The sequence below is a fragment of the Lithobates pipiens genome, unplaced genomic scaffold (genome assembly GCF_037356315.1).
Source record: "Lithobates pipiens isolate NorthernLeopardFrog02 unplaced genomic scaffold, aLitPip1_a1.2 Scaffold_27, whole genome shotgun sequence".
Lineage (NCBI taxonomy): Eukaryota > Metazoa > Chordata > Amphibia > Anura > Ranidae > Lithobates > Lithobates pipiens.
In genome coordinates, this window is record NW_027507788.1 from 21,691,165 (window position 1) to 21,708,390 (window position 17,226).

The 17,226-nt window shown below is 41.0% G+C and overlaps 1 protein-coding gene across 1 annotated transcript in view; it reads left to right on the forward strand.

The window, feature by feature from the left end:
- Window positions 1-17,226, forward strand: part of LOC143933120 (cell adhesion molecule CEACAM6-like) — a 47,023-nt gene that overhangs the window by 4,942 nt on the left and 24,855 nt on the right. Inside the window, exons 3-4 of the mRNA XM_077456059.1 lie at window positions 1,456-1,728; window positions 3,930-4,184. Of these exons, the coding sequence (XP_077312185.1) occupies window positions 1,456-1,728; window positions 3,930-4,184 (528 nt within the window). The remainder of the gene's footprint in view (window positions 1-1,455; window positions 1,729-3,929; window positions 4,185-17,226) is intronic.

A 17,226-nucleotide genomic window follows, 5' to 3' on the forward strand; every position in this document is an offset into this window, starting at 1 on the left:
CGGAAAGACCGACAGAGTTTATTCTGATGGAAAGTCTGGTGTGTACGCGCCATTAGTTTAATATATTTGCAGATCTATGTGGAAGCCACATTTTTGTGTCAAGTATCGGCACACACACACACCTACACAGGTTGAACTGGATGTGTCTTTATTCAACCTTTACCAACTATATAAGCCCGTTCGTCTGTATGCTGGTACAATGGACCAAACACCACGCAAGGGCAGCTACAGCACCCGCCCGTGAGAATGTTATCGGCTGCTGCATACTGTACGAGAGATAGGCGGCAATGTCCCTTAAGTCTAGTATCGTTTTTAAGGGGAACCCCCCAACGTTGTAAAAACGGTGCGGGGGTCCTCCCAAAGTCTATACCAGACCCTTACCCGAACACAGCCTGGCTGGTTGGGAAAGGGGGTGGGGATGAGCGAGCGCCCCCCCCCCCCCCCCCTGAACCGTACCAGGCCGCATGCCCTAAATATGAGGGGGTGGGTGCTTTGGGGAAGAGGGGCGCCCTGCTGCGATGGCGACAACGAAGGAGAAAGCTGGGCCACTGCTAGCAAAAGAGCAGAAGATAGCTGAGGAGCCCAGCAGAAGAACCGAAAAGTGGGAGAAGAGGCCAGAGAGCGGGAGAAGAAATGGAAAGCGCAGAGAAGTCGGAAGAGACCCCCGAAGTCGGAAGAAGACCCCCGGAGCTGCCTAATAAACGACTTAAAAAACCTGTGTAGTGTGTTTTTTTATTGGCACTTTTTCTTCCAGGTGAATGGGTAGGGGTACGATGTACCCTATACTTATTCACATAGGGTGGGGGGCCGGGATATGGGGGCCCCCTTATTAAGGGGGGCTCCTGGATTCCGATAAGCCCCCCGCCCGCAGACCCCGACAACCAACGGCCCTTGTCCTCATTAACATGGGGACAAGGTGCTTTGGGGTGGGGGGGCCGCAGTCTCGCAGTGCCCACCCCCCATGTTGAGGGTATGCGGCCTGGTACCATTCAGGAGGGGGGGGGCGCTCACTCGTCCCCACCCCCTTTCCTGACCGGCTAAGGGTCTGGTATGGACTTTGGGGGAACACCCACGCCATTTTTTCGGCATAGGGGGTTCCCCTTAAAATCCATACCAGGCGACAGGGCTTGCAAGGTGTCAATCTTGCCGATGAAATCGGCGAGATTGACTTCCCTTTCTAGTCCCGTTGTACCTGAAGTCATGTTCAAAATGAACGGACTTTAGTCCGTGTGTGAGCAAGTCCGTTCATTCTGAAAGTCTGTTGGAACTCCACCGAAAGTCCATCGGGAAGTCCGATTGTGTGTACGGGGCATAAGAGTTGTTAGAAGTCAGAGAGCTGACCATCTTTTAGCCAAAACTTTGAATTTATTTATTTGTTTTTGGTCAACATACCATTTAGTTTGGCTAGAAAGGCCTTCACGTGGTCTAACTGTTCACATTTTCTTCTCTCTACAGACCCAGTTGGTAAACCTACAATCAAAACCTCTACCTCACTTCCGAAAGAAAATATTACAGTCACCCTCACCTGTACCTCTACTAATGCGGAGCACATAGTATGGAGCAGGGACCCTTCTGGGGCCACTCTCCCTTCTAGGGCCACTCTATCTCCAGATAACAGGACTGCCTCCTTCTCCAGGATTAAACGTTGGGACTCAGGAGATTATAAGTGCCAGGCTAGAAACCCTGTCAGTAATAAGTACAGTTATCCCATCAAAATAACCGTAGCGTGTAAGTAGCCAAGACTGTTGTACTAACCCTAAAACAAAAATGTCACTGACTTTAATTAAGCTGGCCTATGAATAGTATAATTCTGGGCCAAAAAGCTGCTTGGGTTTCTTACTGCTATCCATGGCTCTGTTTGAGAGGTTTACCCTCACTTCCTGTACTGCTGACATCATTTTACAAGACAGGAAGTGATGGCAGGTCTTTAAAAGTATAAAATTGTGTGAAACTCGCGCCTTGGTACCGAGGGATAGTACAAGAGGTGCTTAATGCTAGCCGCTTGCTGACCAGCCACCGCAGTTGTACTGCGGCAAGATGGCTTGGCTGCACGAATCGCCGTTATGTTACGTTGCTTCCTTTTTTTGTCCACTAGGGGTGCACGCGTGCCCGCTGCTCGCCCCTGGAGCCGATGCGAGTGCCGGGCTCCCGTGATTGCTCATGACACATCGAGAACCGGGATCTCTATGTGTAAACACAGAGATCCCGGTTCTCTGAGGGGAGAGGAGACTGAACACCGATCTATCTCTTCCCCTAGCAAGTCCCATCCCTGCTTCAGTTAGAACACACACTTGGGAACACAGTTAACCACTTGATTGCCCCCTCGTATTAACCCCTTCACTGCCAGTCACATTCTCTGAGGGGAGAAGAGACTGATCGTGTGTTCATACAAAGTCTGAACACCAATCTATTTCTTCCCCTAGCAAGTCCCATCCTCCCTTTCAGTTAGAACACAAACAAGGGAACAGTTAACCTCTTGATTGCCCCCTAGTATTAACCCCTTCACTGCCAGTGACATTTTTACAGTAATCAGTGCATTTTTATAGCACTGATTGCTGTATAAATGCCAATGGTTCCAAAAATGTGTCAAAATTGTCTGATGCGTCCGCCATAATGTCGCAGTCATGATAAAAATCGCTGATCGCTGCCATTACTAGTAAAAATTTTTTTTATAAAAATGCTATAAATCTATCCCCTATTTTGTAGACGCTATAATGTTTGCGTGAACCAATCAATATACGCTTATTGCAATTTGTATTACCAAAAAATATGTAGAAGAATACATATCAGCCTAAACTGAGAAAAAGTTTGCTTTTTAAAAAAAAAAAATGGGGATTTTTATTATAGCAAAAAATAAAAAGAGAGACGATCAAATGCGATCAAACGCTCATTGCAATTTTTATTACCAAAAAATACATAGAAGAATACATATCAGCCTAAACTGAGAAAAAGTTTGCTTAAAAAAAAAAAAATGGGGATATTTATTATAGCAAAAAATAAAAAGAGAGACGATTAAATGCGATCAAACGCTCATTGCAATTTTTATTACCAAAAAATATGTAGAAGAATACATATCAGCCTAAACTGAAAAAAAGTTTGCTTTTAAAAAAAAAAAAATGGGGATATTTATTATAGCAAAAAATAGAAAGAGAGACGATCAAATGCGATCAAACGCTTTTTTGCAATTTTTATTACCAAATAATATGTAGAAGAATACATATCAGCCTAAACTGAGAAAAAGTTTTCTTTTTTAAAAAAAAAATGGGGATATTTATTATAGCAAAAAATAAAAAGAGAGACGATCAAATGCGATCAAACGCTTTTTGCAATTTTTATTACCAAATAATATGTAGAATAATACATATCAGCCTAAACTGAGAAAAAGTTTGCTTTAAAAAAAAAAAAATGGGGATTTTTATTATAGCAAAAAATAAAAAGAGAGACGATCAAATGCGATCAAATGCGATCAAACGCTCATTGCAATTTTTATTACCAAAAAATATGTAGAAGAATACATATCAGCCTAAACTGAGAAAAAGTTTGCTTTTAAAAAAAAAAAAAAAAAATGAGTATATTTATTATAGCAAAAAATAAAAAGAGAGACGATTAATAATGTAAATGCCTCATTGGGGTCCAATGGTGACATTAGGGGGGCTCAATAGACCCTTGATGTATAAGTAACGGCAACATTTATTTTTATTTATGGATAGAGCGGTCCAGGCTTTTATTGCTGTCAGTGCCCTCGTTAGGGAGATTCACCTCCTCCTGTTCACCATGATCACCAAGAGCGAAATAAAATCCAAAATTTAGAGTTGTCACCAGAACAGTGATAGAGAGGAAATCTTCTAAATATTTTTTGTATCATTTAATCAAAACTATTGTTTGTCTTCAGCTCTTTTATATTAACACTGAATTTTTTGATATTGCAGATGGCCCAGAAAACGTGAAAATAAAAGTCAAGCGGTCATCTTCAAAATCTTTAATTTTATTAGAATGTTCTGCTGATTCTGTCCCACCAGCCACTTACCATTGGAGACTAAACGGGATAGATATAAACGTCCAGCAGAATTCGTTCCAGGAAAATCTAAGCAAAGCCGAGGAAGAGGGGACTTACACATGTGTGGCCAGTAATACAGTGACACAGCTTACTGCCACGCATTCTATATATGTGAATGCAACGTTCGGTAAGTAAGTATAAGAATCATCGGCAACCAGAGCATAATTCTATTGCTAAAGCCTGTAGGCAGTGACGGCCCAACCATTGGGGCACAAAAGAGCTACTCCCCCAACCATGCGCCCGGCTCTCTAATCTATGTGTGAGACGCCAGACGAATGGATTCCAATTGGGGTTTTTGTTTTGTGAAGCACGTGATTACAGCCATAATAGGCTTCAAAAAAGGAGAGCACTGCACCCCGAGGCCCACCCAGTTGTGTAACACTAGTGAATGAATATTTTCTATTGTCACACTGATTCTCCTCCCGGCCAACCAGGAAGTGGGTCCTGAGACCTGTGTCCCGATTAGCCGAAAGGAGAAGCGAGCCCATTGGCCTAGGAGTAGGGTGTGGACAGTATGGCAGCGGGCTCTGGAGCTGCTGGAGTTTATGGCCATGGAGTTGTATGGAGGAAGAGCTGCTGATCAGAGCCAAGCAGGGGCGGACTGACCATTGGACCACTCGGGCCACTGCCCGAGGGCCCCATGCCACTAGGGGGCTCCATCAGGGTTGCCAGCCTCAGTATAACCAGGGACAGTATGTAAAAATTTGTGTTTTATTTTACATTTCTCTCTGTAATGTCCCTTACCGACATCCCTTTGGTCCAAAAATCCAGAGATTATAGCTGCCCCACCTCTCCAGTACCTTCTTAGCCAATAGAAACATGTCTGTGTATACTGTGTGATTGTATACTGTGTGTGTGTGTGTTTGTATATACTGTGTGGCCCCATAATCTCTGATTGCCTGGGGGCCCCATAATCTCCTATTGCCCGGGGGCCCCATGAGTTGTCAGTCCACCCCTGGAGCCAAGTATGAGTAGAGAGGAGCGACGGTCCTCAGTGTGAGTACTGTACTGAGCCTAACCTGACAGCTGTGTGATCTACCGACCCATGGGTGGGTGACCAGCCGACCGACTGGGGGCAGGGTGGTAGGGGGCGCGGGTGTGCAGTCGACCAACCGGAGGGGAGGTGGCTGTGGGTGCATTGTTTGCCAGCCCCCCAAAATATACCACCAGCTGCCACAGCCTGTAAGTACAATATATTTGGTGCCCAAAGCAACACCCATGTTCTCTAATTATTTTTTAGTCTATATTTTATATAAATAGTCTTAACCTAGCTTTAATGTGTATGTAAAGCCAAAGCTTTATATTTGTATTTTGGATAAAGCTTTACAACGTCTGTAATGCCGTGTACACACGACCGGACTTTTCGACAGCAAAGGTCCAACGGAACAAATCCGCCGGACAATTCGATCGTGTGTGGGCTTCATCGGACCTTTTATTTAGAAATAAAACATGTTTCAAATTTTTCCGCGGTACCTGTTCCTATCTAAAATCCGTTCCTGTGTTTGCTGGTCCGACGCACAAAAACCAATGCTAGGGCAGCTATTGGCTACTGGCTATGAACTTCCTTATTTTAGTCCGGTCGTACGTCATCACGTTCAAGTCTGTCGGACTTTGGTGTGATTGTGTGTGTCCAAGTCCGTTCTTCCAGAAAGTCCGTCGGACCTAGTCTGCCGGAAAATCCGGTCATGTGTACGCATTAGTGTTTTATTGCCGTCTGTGTCCTCCATTAGGGAGATTAGTCCTCTCTATTTGATCTGGTGAACATTGTTACTGAAAGTAAAAGGCACTCTCGCCCCCCCCCTTTTCCTGCAGCCTGCCAGGTTGCGTACTAGGATAAGGGTCTGGATTTTTGGGGGACCCCCACGCCATTATTTTTTAACATTTTGGCATGGGGTTCCCCCTAAAATACAAACCAGACCTGAAGGATCTGATATGGATTTTGAGGGGGACCCCCACCCCATTTTTTTTTTTAATTTGGCACGGGGTTCCCCTTAATATCCATACCAGACCTGAAGGGCCTGGTATGAAAATTGGGGGGACCCCCACGTAATTTTTTTTTTACATTTTGGTTCAGGGGTTCCCCTTAAAATTGATACCAGACCCAAAGGGCCTGGTAATGTATTGTGGAGTAATCCCATGCCGTTTTTTTTATCAATGAACTTTTATGTGTATTGCCGGGACCGAATATTCATTATAGCCGAGAGTACTTTTAAATGACTTATTTTCCTTTAGAAATGTAATTTTGTGCAGGGACTGTTTTAAACACGGGAGACATGTGCCACTTTACAGGCATACTATAGACACCCCCCAGGCACGAAATTTAAAGGAATATTTCACTTTTATTGGTTCACTTTAATAATTATTAAAATCACTGCTCCCAAAAAAAAAAATGGCTGTTTTTAACAGTTTTTTTTGCATTGATACATGCCCCCTGGGGGCAGGACCCAGGTCCCCAAACACTTTTTATGAAAATACCTTGCATATAAGCCTTAAAAATTAGCACTTTTAATTCCTCCCATAGATTTTAAAGGGTGTTCGAATTTGTTGTGAACACCCCAAATTGTTTGCTATTCTGCGAACAGGCGAACACCCGATGTTCGAGTTGAACTTCTGTTCGACTCGAACATCTGGCTCATCCCTACTGAAGACTGCTGATGAGGTCAAGATGCAACTAGTCTACTGCAGTACTGGATCAATATGTTGTGGCTCCCAAAAAAACAGCACTGATGAGGGTGATTAGGGGACAAGAGGGAGGGGTAGTAGGGTATATGGGCTTTAAGACACCTTACACAATGCCCACCAATTATGCCAACATAGCAGCACACCTTATGTGGTACACTTTCTTTATCCTGCAGTAAACTATCCTTGCCATGAACGGGCCAAATAGTCAAATATGCCCATGAGCCAAAAGTTCCTAATATTCTATTACTTTTAGTGTTAGGTCTTTTGTTATTGTGGTAAACAATATATATAGAACTTGGAAGTTGTCATGTTAGTCTCAATGGGAAGTCACTTGTTTAAGAAGGTATTGCTGTAAAGACAGTGTTGCTAAATGCTGTATTACACCACCAAGATTTGCACAACATAGTTTTGTCTAAATGTCACTTAAATGTCATTTTACCTAAAAAAAATTTTTTTTATGTTTTTGAAGAGTGTATTTGAAAAACATTACCATCTCTCCATTACCGAAATGTCAACTCTGGGTAGGCTAAGCCTTTAGCCCTTTGGTGAACAGAGGTGCCTAAATGCTCAGTTCTACTTTAGCTGCATCAGAATGTGTTAGAATACAAATAACTCTATAACCAGTTTGCATTAAAACTAATTTGCATTCACATACATATACGGCTTTTATGTGGTATACTGTATAAAAAAAAATGTTCTAGGCTTAGGAATGTGCAAAATGGTAAAGAAAAAAGTTATACATTTCTAATGCCGTAATTGTATCTGACAATTACAATATTAAAGAGGAAGTAAAGCCTTAATAAAAATAAAAATATAAAATAGACCCTGCAAGGCAAAGGTATAATGAGCTAGTATGCATAGCATACTAGTTCATTATGAATAACTAACCCTATGGTCTGTAAGGGTTTACAACCACTTTAAACAATGCACTATGTTACCTTTAGGCAGCTGTGGCATCTGAAATTTTTTTTGCTTTGGTGTCTGAAAAGGTAACGTTGCAATGAAGCAAGGAAGCTTAAACCTTGCAGTGTAATAATGTGCTTAAACTACACAAAAATTCTGCACATGCAAACTGCTACAATTATAGGACTACAATATAAGACTAACAGATATACAGGACCTATAACAAGATAAAAATCAGAATTGTGCGAGGTATAAATTAAGATCCGCTTAATAATAGCCAACATCCCAACATGAAATACTATAGAAGTTTTCCCCTTAAAAAAGGCGGGACTTTTTAGGCATAGACTGTGACACCAATTAATTTGGTAAAAATATCTAAAAAAATAATTTTATTTCAACATAGAAAGAAGAAACAAAGAATAATATATTAACATACATTTCCAAACAGGAGAAAGGGACACATTACTTCCTCCATGTGCATTTTTTTATAGAACCAGAAAACATTTGCTTCCTACATCTTATTCCGAAGGAACAGACTTCTATGACATTGTATATAGGCGTATTCAAAGCATTCTACAAACAAGGTCAAATTGCGTTAATACTGTGCATCCAATGTAACCTACGCGTTACGGAGTTATCTTACTCCTTCTTCAGGGATGATCCATTTTAGCACACTTAAATTTACAAAATAGTAGAATCAGCTATATATACGATCTTCACCCCAAGATGCAGGTTTAGGCTCATAATAAGGGGGAGATGTTTGACCACCTTCTTGGATGGGAACCGGGACCGCAGTGATAGGCGGGCCAAAAGCGTTTCATAGAGTAGTTTGCTGTGTCCCGAAGAGAAAACACCTGAGATTCCTATGTTAGAATTGTTAAAATGAGATGCCCAAATGTTGCAACTCTTTTAGATGTTTAAGGCAATCTATTTGGCTTAAAGTCGCCACAATCTCTCTGTAGTCCAAGGATTTTGGTGCTATGGGAGAAAAAGATTCCCCCCAGAGATAGACGTGTCAGGTCCAGCCTTCAATTGTATCTCTCAGCAAGTCACCTCCTCCATGGCCATTGCAGACTGGACCTATAACAAGCAAAATGCTACCTACTTCCTAGTAAATAAGCAGAAACTATGGTCTGTAAACAGAAGAAATCTGCTGACAAGTTACTTAAATAAGGTTAGAGTGGGTTCATAAACTCCATAGACAACGAGGATCATAGGCTTAATTTATAAGCAGTTGCTGGAGATCAGTCAAAACCATCTTCAGGTATAGCTTCTTCTGGCTGTACAGACCTTCTTTGGTGTTAAGTCATTATAGAGTTCCCCCTTCAGTCTCTGTTATTGGCTTTTTATTTGAACAGTTTTACCATTCCCACATTGGTGTGACCCCGTTCACAATACTGTTTCAATGGAAGAAACATTCTCCCATTGAACCTCTAGATTGCACTCTTGTATCATACATGCCATAGGTTATATATGTCAGAAGGTCAAGCTATTGTTAACCATTGATTAACGTGACTTGTTAATGTCAGTTACATAGTCCAACATTCAACAATGTTACAGTATCTAAGTTCCAATTGCTTGAGGACAGCTTGTGTAATTATTACCAAGGCATTTGTTTGAGAAGTCCACTCAAGCATTCAAAAGTAACTCTGATATTTGCTTCTAAACCACACTAGTAAACAAACAGATTCTTCCATGTACAGTAAAGCCTGACAATAAAAATCATAAAACAGACATATATTTATATCAAACGCAATACAGAAGGCAGGAGGCTTATTTTATCATTGTAGCCTCCAGCATGTGATCAGTGTCAGAGCTGATAGTCATCACATGATCTGAAAACTCGCTGATTGGCTCACAATAGTTCCTGAGGGCCTGGGCTGTTAGTTACAAGGTTTGAGAGAAAGCCGAGGCACTGCTAGCCCTTGAAGGGAGGACATTTATTAATTTATTAATGTATCTTGCTAAGGTTCATTGACATATTGATTATGAGTAGGAATGGTTAAAAGAACCAGTAACCAAAATGCAAACCTGTACCCTGCATTCAGTAAATAGGCTAACAATATAACTGATCAAGCAAACACCATTTCAATTCTACAAATAATGTTGGGGCATTTGGGATCACATGATTGCATGTCCACTGCCGACATATTGCGCCTCTCCACTTACTTGTGGACTTACTTATTTTAATACCTCTATCCCCAAGCAACACATAATAATCTTTCCTTTACTCCTCAATGCCCAGTTTCTTTACCCTGCCTGGCAAAGCTCAGCTTGACTTTAAATGTGACCATTCCCAATAGTGGATGACTCTACCCCAAGAAATTCTGCCTGAAAAAAATGAAGAGAGCAGCTGGTAGGGTTAATCAATAAAGCACCACAAGAAAATTCTCTCTTCAGTCCCAGGAGCAGATATAAAGTTCAATAACATAGAACTAAAATACTGTAAACCTCAACAATCTTAATGATACATATAATGTACATTTAAGTTTCACCTTGGTAGTAGCATTTCATGTTTTTGTATTGTGGCCTGTATCTTTGAAAGGCTTCTTCTTGCTACCATCTTTTAGCTGCAAAAAAATTATCCTCCTCAACTAATATACTGACTGCTCATTATAAACTTAGTACTGACATGGCCATCCACCAGTGGTTTCTTTCTGTGGTCCATGTGACCGAAAAAGATCTCTCACTCACTTGTCTCCTGACTCGATAAAAAGACACCTTACATTTCCTGAATGAAAGAATTTTGTGGACACATCTACCCACTTAGTGTCAAATTCAAACATTTCTAAAATGGTGGAAGCACTAAAGGCCAGTAACATACGGTGACCTAAGTAAAAAAAAACAACGGAAAAATGGTAAAGACAAGACAAATATGTTGGACTGGTGGCCCAAAATGGAGAAACCATTCAGATGTCAATTTAATCATAGCAAGGACTGCAATCAATGACAGTTTATTTGTGATCATGGCATGGAATGTTATTTAACTGCTTCCGACCCGCCGTACTGTAAAAGATGGGTTCCTCCCGATCTTGATGCACAGAGTGGCGATCGGTGGTGAGCTGTGTCCCTCAGACTGCAGAAAAGAGCCGATGCCGGTTATCTTTTTTTTTTTATTTTCTTCATCCCTAACACTGTCTGAGGAAAGGAAAGCCGATAACCGACAACAGGGGCATTTACACTGATAATCAGGGCACTAATCATCAGTGCCCTGATTATCAGTGCAGCACCATCAGTGTGCATCAGTGTTGTACATCAGGGCCTGTCAGTGCCCATAAGCTCTTGTACACACGGTCGGACATTCCGATGGACAATGTCCGATAGGACTGTGTTGTCGGATAATCTGACAGTGTGTGGGCTCCATCGGACTGTTTCCGTTGGAGTATCTGACGGACCAAGTTTTCCAGCTGGGTTATAAAATTTTCTGACAGCATGCTCCGAACGGACTTCGTCTGATCATGTGTAGAGAATTCCGATCGGACAAAGTGCCACGCAATGCTCATATGAAATTCCTAGACCAGAGCTATTGGTTACTAGCCTGAATGTAGTCCCGTCCTAACGAAATAACGTCATCACGTTAAGTACGATCGGATTTTAAGACAACTTTGTCAGACTGTGTGTATGCAACAGTTTCGCACAAAATCCGTCAGACAAAATCCGATGGATTTGGTTGTCGGAATGTCTGACCGTGTGTATAAGGGCTTAGTGTCACCTATCATTGCCCATCAGTGTCACCTATCATTGCCCATCAATGCTGCCTTTACATTAAGCCTCATCAGTGCCTCTTCATCAGTGCCTATCAGTGCAGCCTTATCAGTGCCCATCAGTGCAGCCTCATCAGTGCCCATCAGTGCACCCTCATCAGTGCCCATCAGTGCAGCATCATCAGTGCCTACCAGTGCAACCTCATCAGTGCCTACCAGTGCAACCTCATCAGTGCCCATCAGTGCAACCTCATCAGTGAAGCCTCATCAGTGACCATCAGTTCAGCCTATCAGTATCCATTAGTGCATCCTCTCAGTACCCATCAGTGCACACCAGTGCAGAAGAAAAATTACTTGCATAATTTTGCAACAGAAATTACACATTTTTTTAATTTTCGTTTTTTTTTAGTTTGTTTTCTTGTTCCAATCTTTTAAGGTAATATGCAGATTATAGTACAAATTGAATTTCAATATAATTTGCAATAGAGAGATGGTTACAAAAACAGTCTACTATCTTCCTCATATGTAAAACAACTAGCATTGTACAACCTTCAGGATTGCATAGTAATACAAAATATATCTTAAGAGGCAAGCCTTAGGTAGATAAGGTTGTAATAGTTACATAGTTAGGTTGAATAAAGTTCAATATAGTTAAATTTCAAGTAAATTGTACAGACTACTGTACTGTAGTCCATAACTAAAACGGGTCAGAAAAGGAGCTCGGTTTTGCATATAAAGGGTATTGTATTATATGATCTTTTCCCCAGTGTTAAGTCCAAGTAATGTCAGATGGAAAAACCTTTTTTAGTTTGTTTAGCAAAAAAATAAAAACCACAGTAGTGATTAAATACCACCAGAAAAAAAGCTCCATCTGTCTCACAAAAAAATGCTATAAAACGTATTTGTGTGCAGTGTTGCATGACCGTGCAATTTATCCTCTACAATCCCCCTCATTAGCATATACATCATGTTTATGTAAACAAATATGTCCCAATAAACTTTCCAATGCCCTTTAATGTTCTTTAAAGCTGAAATCCAAGCATAGCCTCCCCACCATACTTCTTACACCTCACCCCACCATCTAATAGCTAGGTCAGTTTAAAAAAGCTACGTTTAAAAGCCCAAAATATTGACCCGAATGACAGTACATGCCAGATCCCGATTCTAGTGTCTCCTTCATTAGGAGAGAAGGGCCCTTCTTTGGGAATCCTCTTCACTGCTAGGGTGACATAAACATTTCCTATTGATTGTCCGGTAGTGGAGCTTTTTGAAGACTGTACACTGAAGGGGTCAAGATGCAACTAGTCTACTGCAGCACTGGATCAATAGGTTGTGGCTCCTAAAAGCAGCACTAATGAGGGTGATTTGGGGACAAGAGGGAGGGTATATGGGCTTTAAAGAGGAAGTAAACCCTGATGGGTTTACTTCCTCTTTCATTCCCTGCAAAGGTAAAGCATAAAGGACTACTATGCATCGCATCGCATAGTAGCTCATTACCTGACACAGGAGCCAGCGATGTCACCGCTGTCCCCTGTAGTCCGGTGCATCCATCTTCTCGGTGGGTCTCGCTGCTCTGCACGGGAGCCGCCACTCGCGGCATATCGCCGTTGACTGCGGCGTGCTCAGTGCGCCTGCGTGCCGATGTCTTTCGGGAAATATATCCTAAACCGTGTAGGTTTAGGAGATATTTCTTGGACCTACAGGTAAGCCTTAATCTAGGCTTACCTGTAGGTCAAAGTTGGTTGTAAGGGTTTACTTTACACTGCTATGGTGATTTTTACCTACCTCACTTATACGCTTAATGATACATAAGATAAGTAAGTGAAACCTTTTATCTATATATGAATCAACCCATGCAGTTACAGATATAACCCATTAAATTAATAATAAAGGATAATGGTGGTAAAATACAGAGATCTAATAACTTTATTTATACAGAGAAGAAACATTAGAACAATTGGATATTACCAAATATAGCATAGTGATGTTACAAATACAGTGTCGCCAGTCTACAAAGTTAATTAATGCAGAAAGGAGATATGGTTACAATTGACATACACATGCTATCAAGGTATTACCTAGGATAGAAAAAAGTTAAGAGAAGAAAAGAGATGTGAGACATAATACAGATACATTACCCTTATGTTACCATTCTTGAAGGGGGGGACACCGAGAGGAAGAGAGAGTGTGTAGCTCTCTGTACTGTCTTTTATACCCACCCCCCCGCCCCTATTCCCACCAATCCATGTTCTAACCCCCCCCCCCCCTCCCCCGGGACCTTGTCATTGGTCCAGAGTTGCATCAAATTCTGATTGGCTGTACTTTCAAGTCCAGGTAAACATCATGCTTAAACATTAGATTTTCTCTGGTGCCTCTTTGCCTGCCTTAAAACAGTTAACCCTCTTTGATCTTAATATAACTAGTTTCGAAATTAGCATATCAAGCCTCCAAGACCAAGTGGAGACACAGCGTCTGATAGGGCCATCTCTACAATCAATAGGGTAACTTAGTTATTAACTGACCATTGAAGACATCAAACAGCTTTTGAGAGGCAGTGAAAAGAAGTAAGCTATATATATATATATATATATATATATATATATATATATATATATATATATATATATATACACATATATATATATATATATATATATATATATATATATATATATATATATATATATATATATATATACACATATATATATATATGAAAACCGATAGGACTCATGCTTCAATGCCAATTCTTATTTAATCCAATAAAGGAACAGTTACATAATTATGCATAGCAGCAGCTGCTATGTATAATTATGTAACTGTTCCTTTATTGGATTAAAGAAGAATTTGCATTGAAGCACGAGTCCCGCTATTTTTTCTGAATGTTTGATTGGTGGTGGATGGATTGGAAGTTCCACCACTTTGATGGTGCTTTTAATATTATCAAGTAATAAGAGAAGGAAGTTACCTGTCTCCTTTATGTATATATATTTATGTGTATATATATATATATATATATATATATATATATATATATATATATATATATATATATATATATATATATATATATATACATAAGACGGGGCATGGTAATTTAATTATAGAGTCCTCACAATGGTTCCCTTGAAGCTCCTTGATATAAATATTAATTTCAAAATTTCCACATCAACACCATGCCCACCAATTATGCCAACATAGCAGCACACCTTATGTGGTACACTTTCTTTGTCCTGCAGTAAACTATCCTTGCCATGAAAGGGCCAAATAGTCAAATATGCCCAGGAGCCAAAAGTTCGCAATATTCTATTACTTTCAGTGTTAGGTGTTTTGTTATTGTGGTAAACAATATATATAAAACTTTGAAGTTCTGATGTTAGTTTCAATGGGAAGTCGCTTGGTTACGATGGCATTGCTGTAAAGACAGTTGCTAAATGCTGTATTACACCACCAAGATTTGCACAACATGGTTTTGTCTAAATGTCACTTAAGTGTGATTTCACATAAAAATGTATTTGTTTTTGAAGAGTGTATTTGAAAAACATAACCAAGACTTTGTTTTTGTAGAGCTCAGATCAGACAATTTGGTGATTCAAACCCCCACCATCTCTCCATTACTAAAATGTCAACTCAGGGTAGGCTAAGGCTTTTATGTGGTACACTGTATAAAACAAATGTTCTAGCCTTAGAAATTTGCAAAAATGTTTTAAAAAAATATACATTTTGAATGCTGTAATTGTATCTGACAATTACAATATTAAACAATGCACTATGTCAACTTTAGGCACCAGTGGCATCTGAAAATGTTTTGCTTTGGTGTCTGAAAAGGTAATGGAAGCTTAAACCTTTGCAGTGCAATAATGTGCTTAAACTACACAAAAATTCTGCACATACAAACTTCTAAAATTATAGGACTACAATATAAGCAAATATAAGATATGCAGGACCTATAACAAGCAAACTGCTACCTACTTCCTAGTAAATAAGCAGAAACTATGGTCTGTAAACAGAAGAAATATGCTGACAAATTACTTAAATCGGGCTAGAGTGGGTTCATGATCTCTATAGGCAACGAGGATCCCAGGCTTAATCTATAAGCAGTTACTGGAGATCAGGGGAAAGCATCTTCAGGTATAGCTTCTTCTGGTTGTACAGACCTTCTTTGGTGTTAAGTCATTATAGAGTCCCCCCTTCAGTCTCTGTTGTTGGCTTTTTATTTGAACAGTTTTACCATTCTCACATGGGTGTGACCCCGTTCACAATACTGTTTCAATGGAAGAAACATTCTCCCATTGAACCTCTAGATGGCACTCTTGTATCATACATGCCATAGGTTATATATGTCAGAAGGTCAAGCTATTATTAATCATTGATTAACGTGACTTGCTGATGTCAGTTACATAGTCCAACATACAACAATGGTACAGTATCTAAATTCTAATTGCTTGAGGACAGCTTGTATATCTATTACCAAGGTATTTGTTTGAAACGTCCACTCAAACATTCAAAAGTAACCTGATTTCGGTTTCTAAAACACACTAGTAAACAGATTATTCCATGTACAGTAAAGTCTGACAATAAAAATCATAAAGCAGACATATATTTATATCAAACACAATACAGAAGGCAAGAGGCTTATTTGATCATTGTAGCCTCCAGCATGTGATCAGTGTCAGAGCTGATAGTCATCACGTGATCTGAAAACTCGTTGATTGGTTCACAATCGTTCCTGAGGGCCTGGGCTGTTAGTTAAAAGGTTTGAGAGAAAGCCGAGGCACTGCTAGCCCTTTAAGGAAGGACATTTATTAATGTATCTTGCTAAGGAACATTGACATAGGGATTATAAGTAGGAATGGTTAAAAGAACCAGTAATGGAAATGCAAACCTGTACCCTGTATTCAGTACATAGGCTAACAATATAACAGATCAAGCAAACACCATTTCAGTTCTACAAACAATGTTGTTGCATTTGGGAACACGATTGCATGTCCGCTGCTGACATATTGCACCTCTCCACTTACTTGGACTTAGATCTAAGTACTCCTTTTCATCAAATCCATGATTTAACCGCTTGCCAACCAGCCGCCGTCATTATACTGTGGCAGGTCGGCACGTTCCCACGAGCCGTCGTAGCCATAAATCTTTCCCATAGTTTGTAGACGCTATAACGTTTGCACAAACCAATCAATATATGCTTACCGTATATACTCGAGTATAGGCCGACCCGAATATAAGCCGAGGCCCCCAATTTACCCCCAAAAAACTGGAAAACTTATTGACTCGTGTATAAGCCGAGGGTGAGACATGGCTGTCCATCCCTGTGTGTCCGTCCATCCCTGTGTGTGTGTCCGTCCATCCATCCCTGTGTGTGTGTCCATCCATCCATCCATCCATCCATCCCTGTGTGTCCGTCCATCCATCCCTGTGTGTGTATCCATCCATCCCTGTGTGTGTGTGTGTGTGTGTGTGTGTGTGTGTGTGTGTATTCATCCATCCATCCATCCCTGTGTGTGTGTGTGTGTGTGTGTGTGTATCCATCCATCCATCCATCCATCCCTGTGTGTGTGTGTGTGTGTGTGTGTGTGTGTGTGTGTGTGTGTGTGTGTGTGTGTGTCCGTGCAGCCTTGTGTGTGTGTCCAGCCTACCTGTGTCCCAAGCCTCCGTCCCGAGCCGCCGTCGTCCCGAGCCTCCTCTGTCCCGTGCCTCCTCTGTCCCGTGCCTTCCGGTGTCCCGTGCCTCCTCTGTCCCGTGCCTCCTCCGTCCCATGTCGTGCCGATGGATCGCCGCTCTTCTCGGCGGCCATTCTACGATTCAAAAGCTGCGCCTCCGTCCTCCGCCTGTGATAGGCGGAACACTCAATTTCCCAGCAGCCTGTGTTCC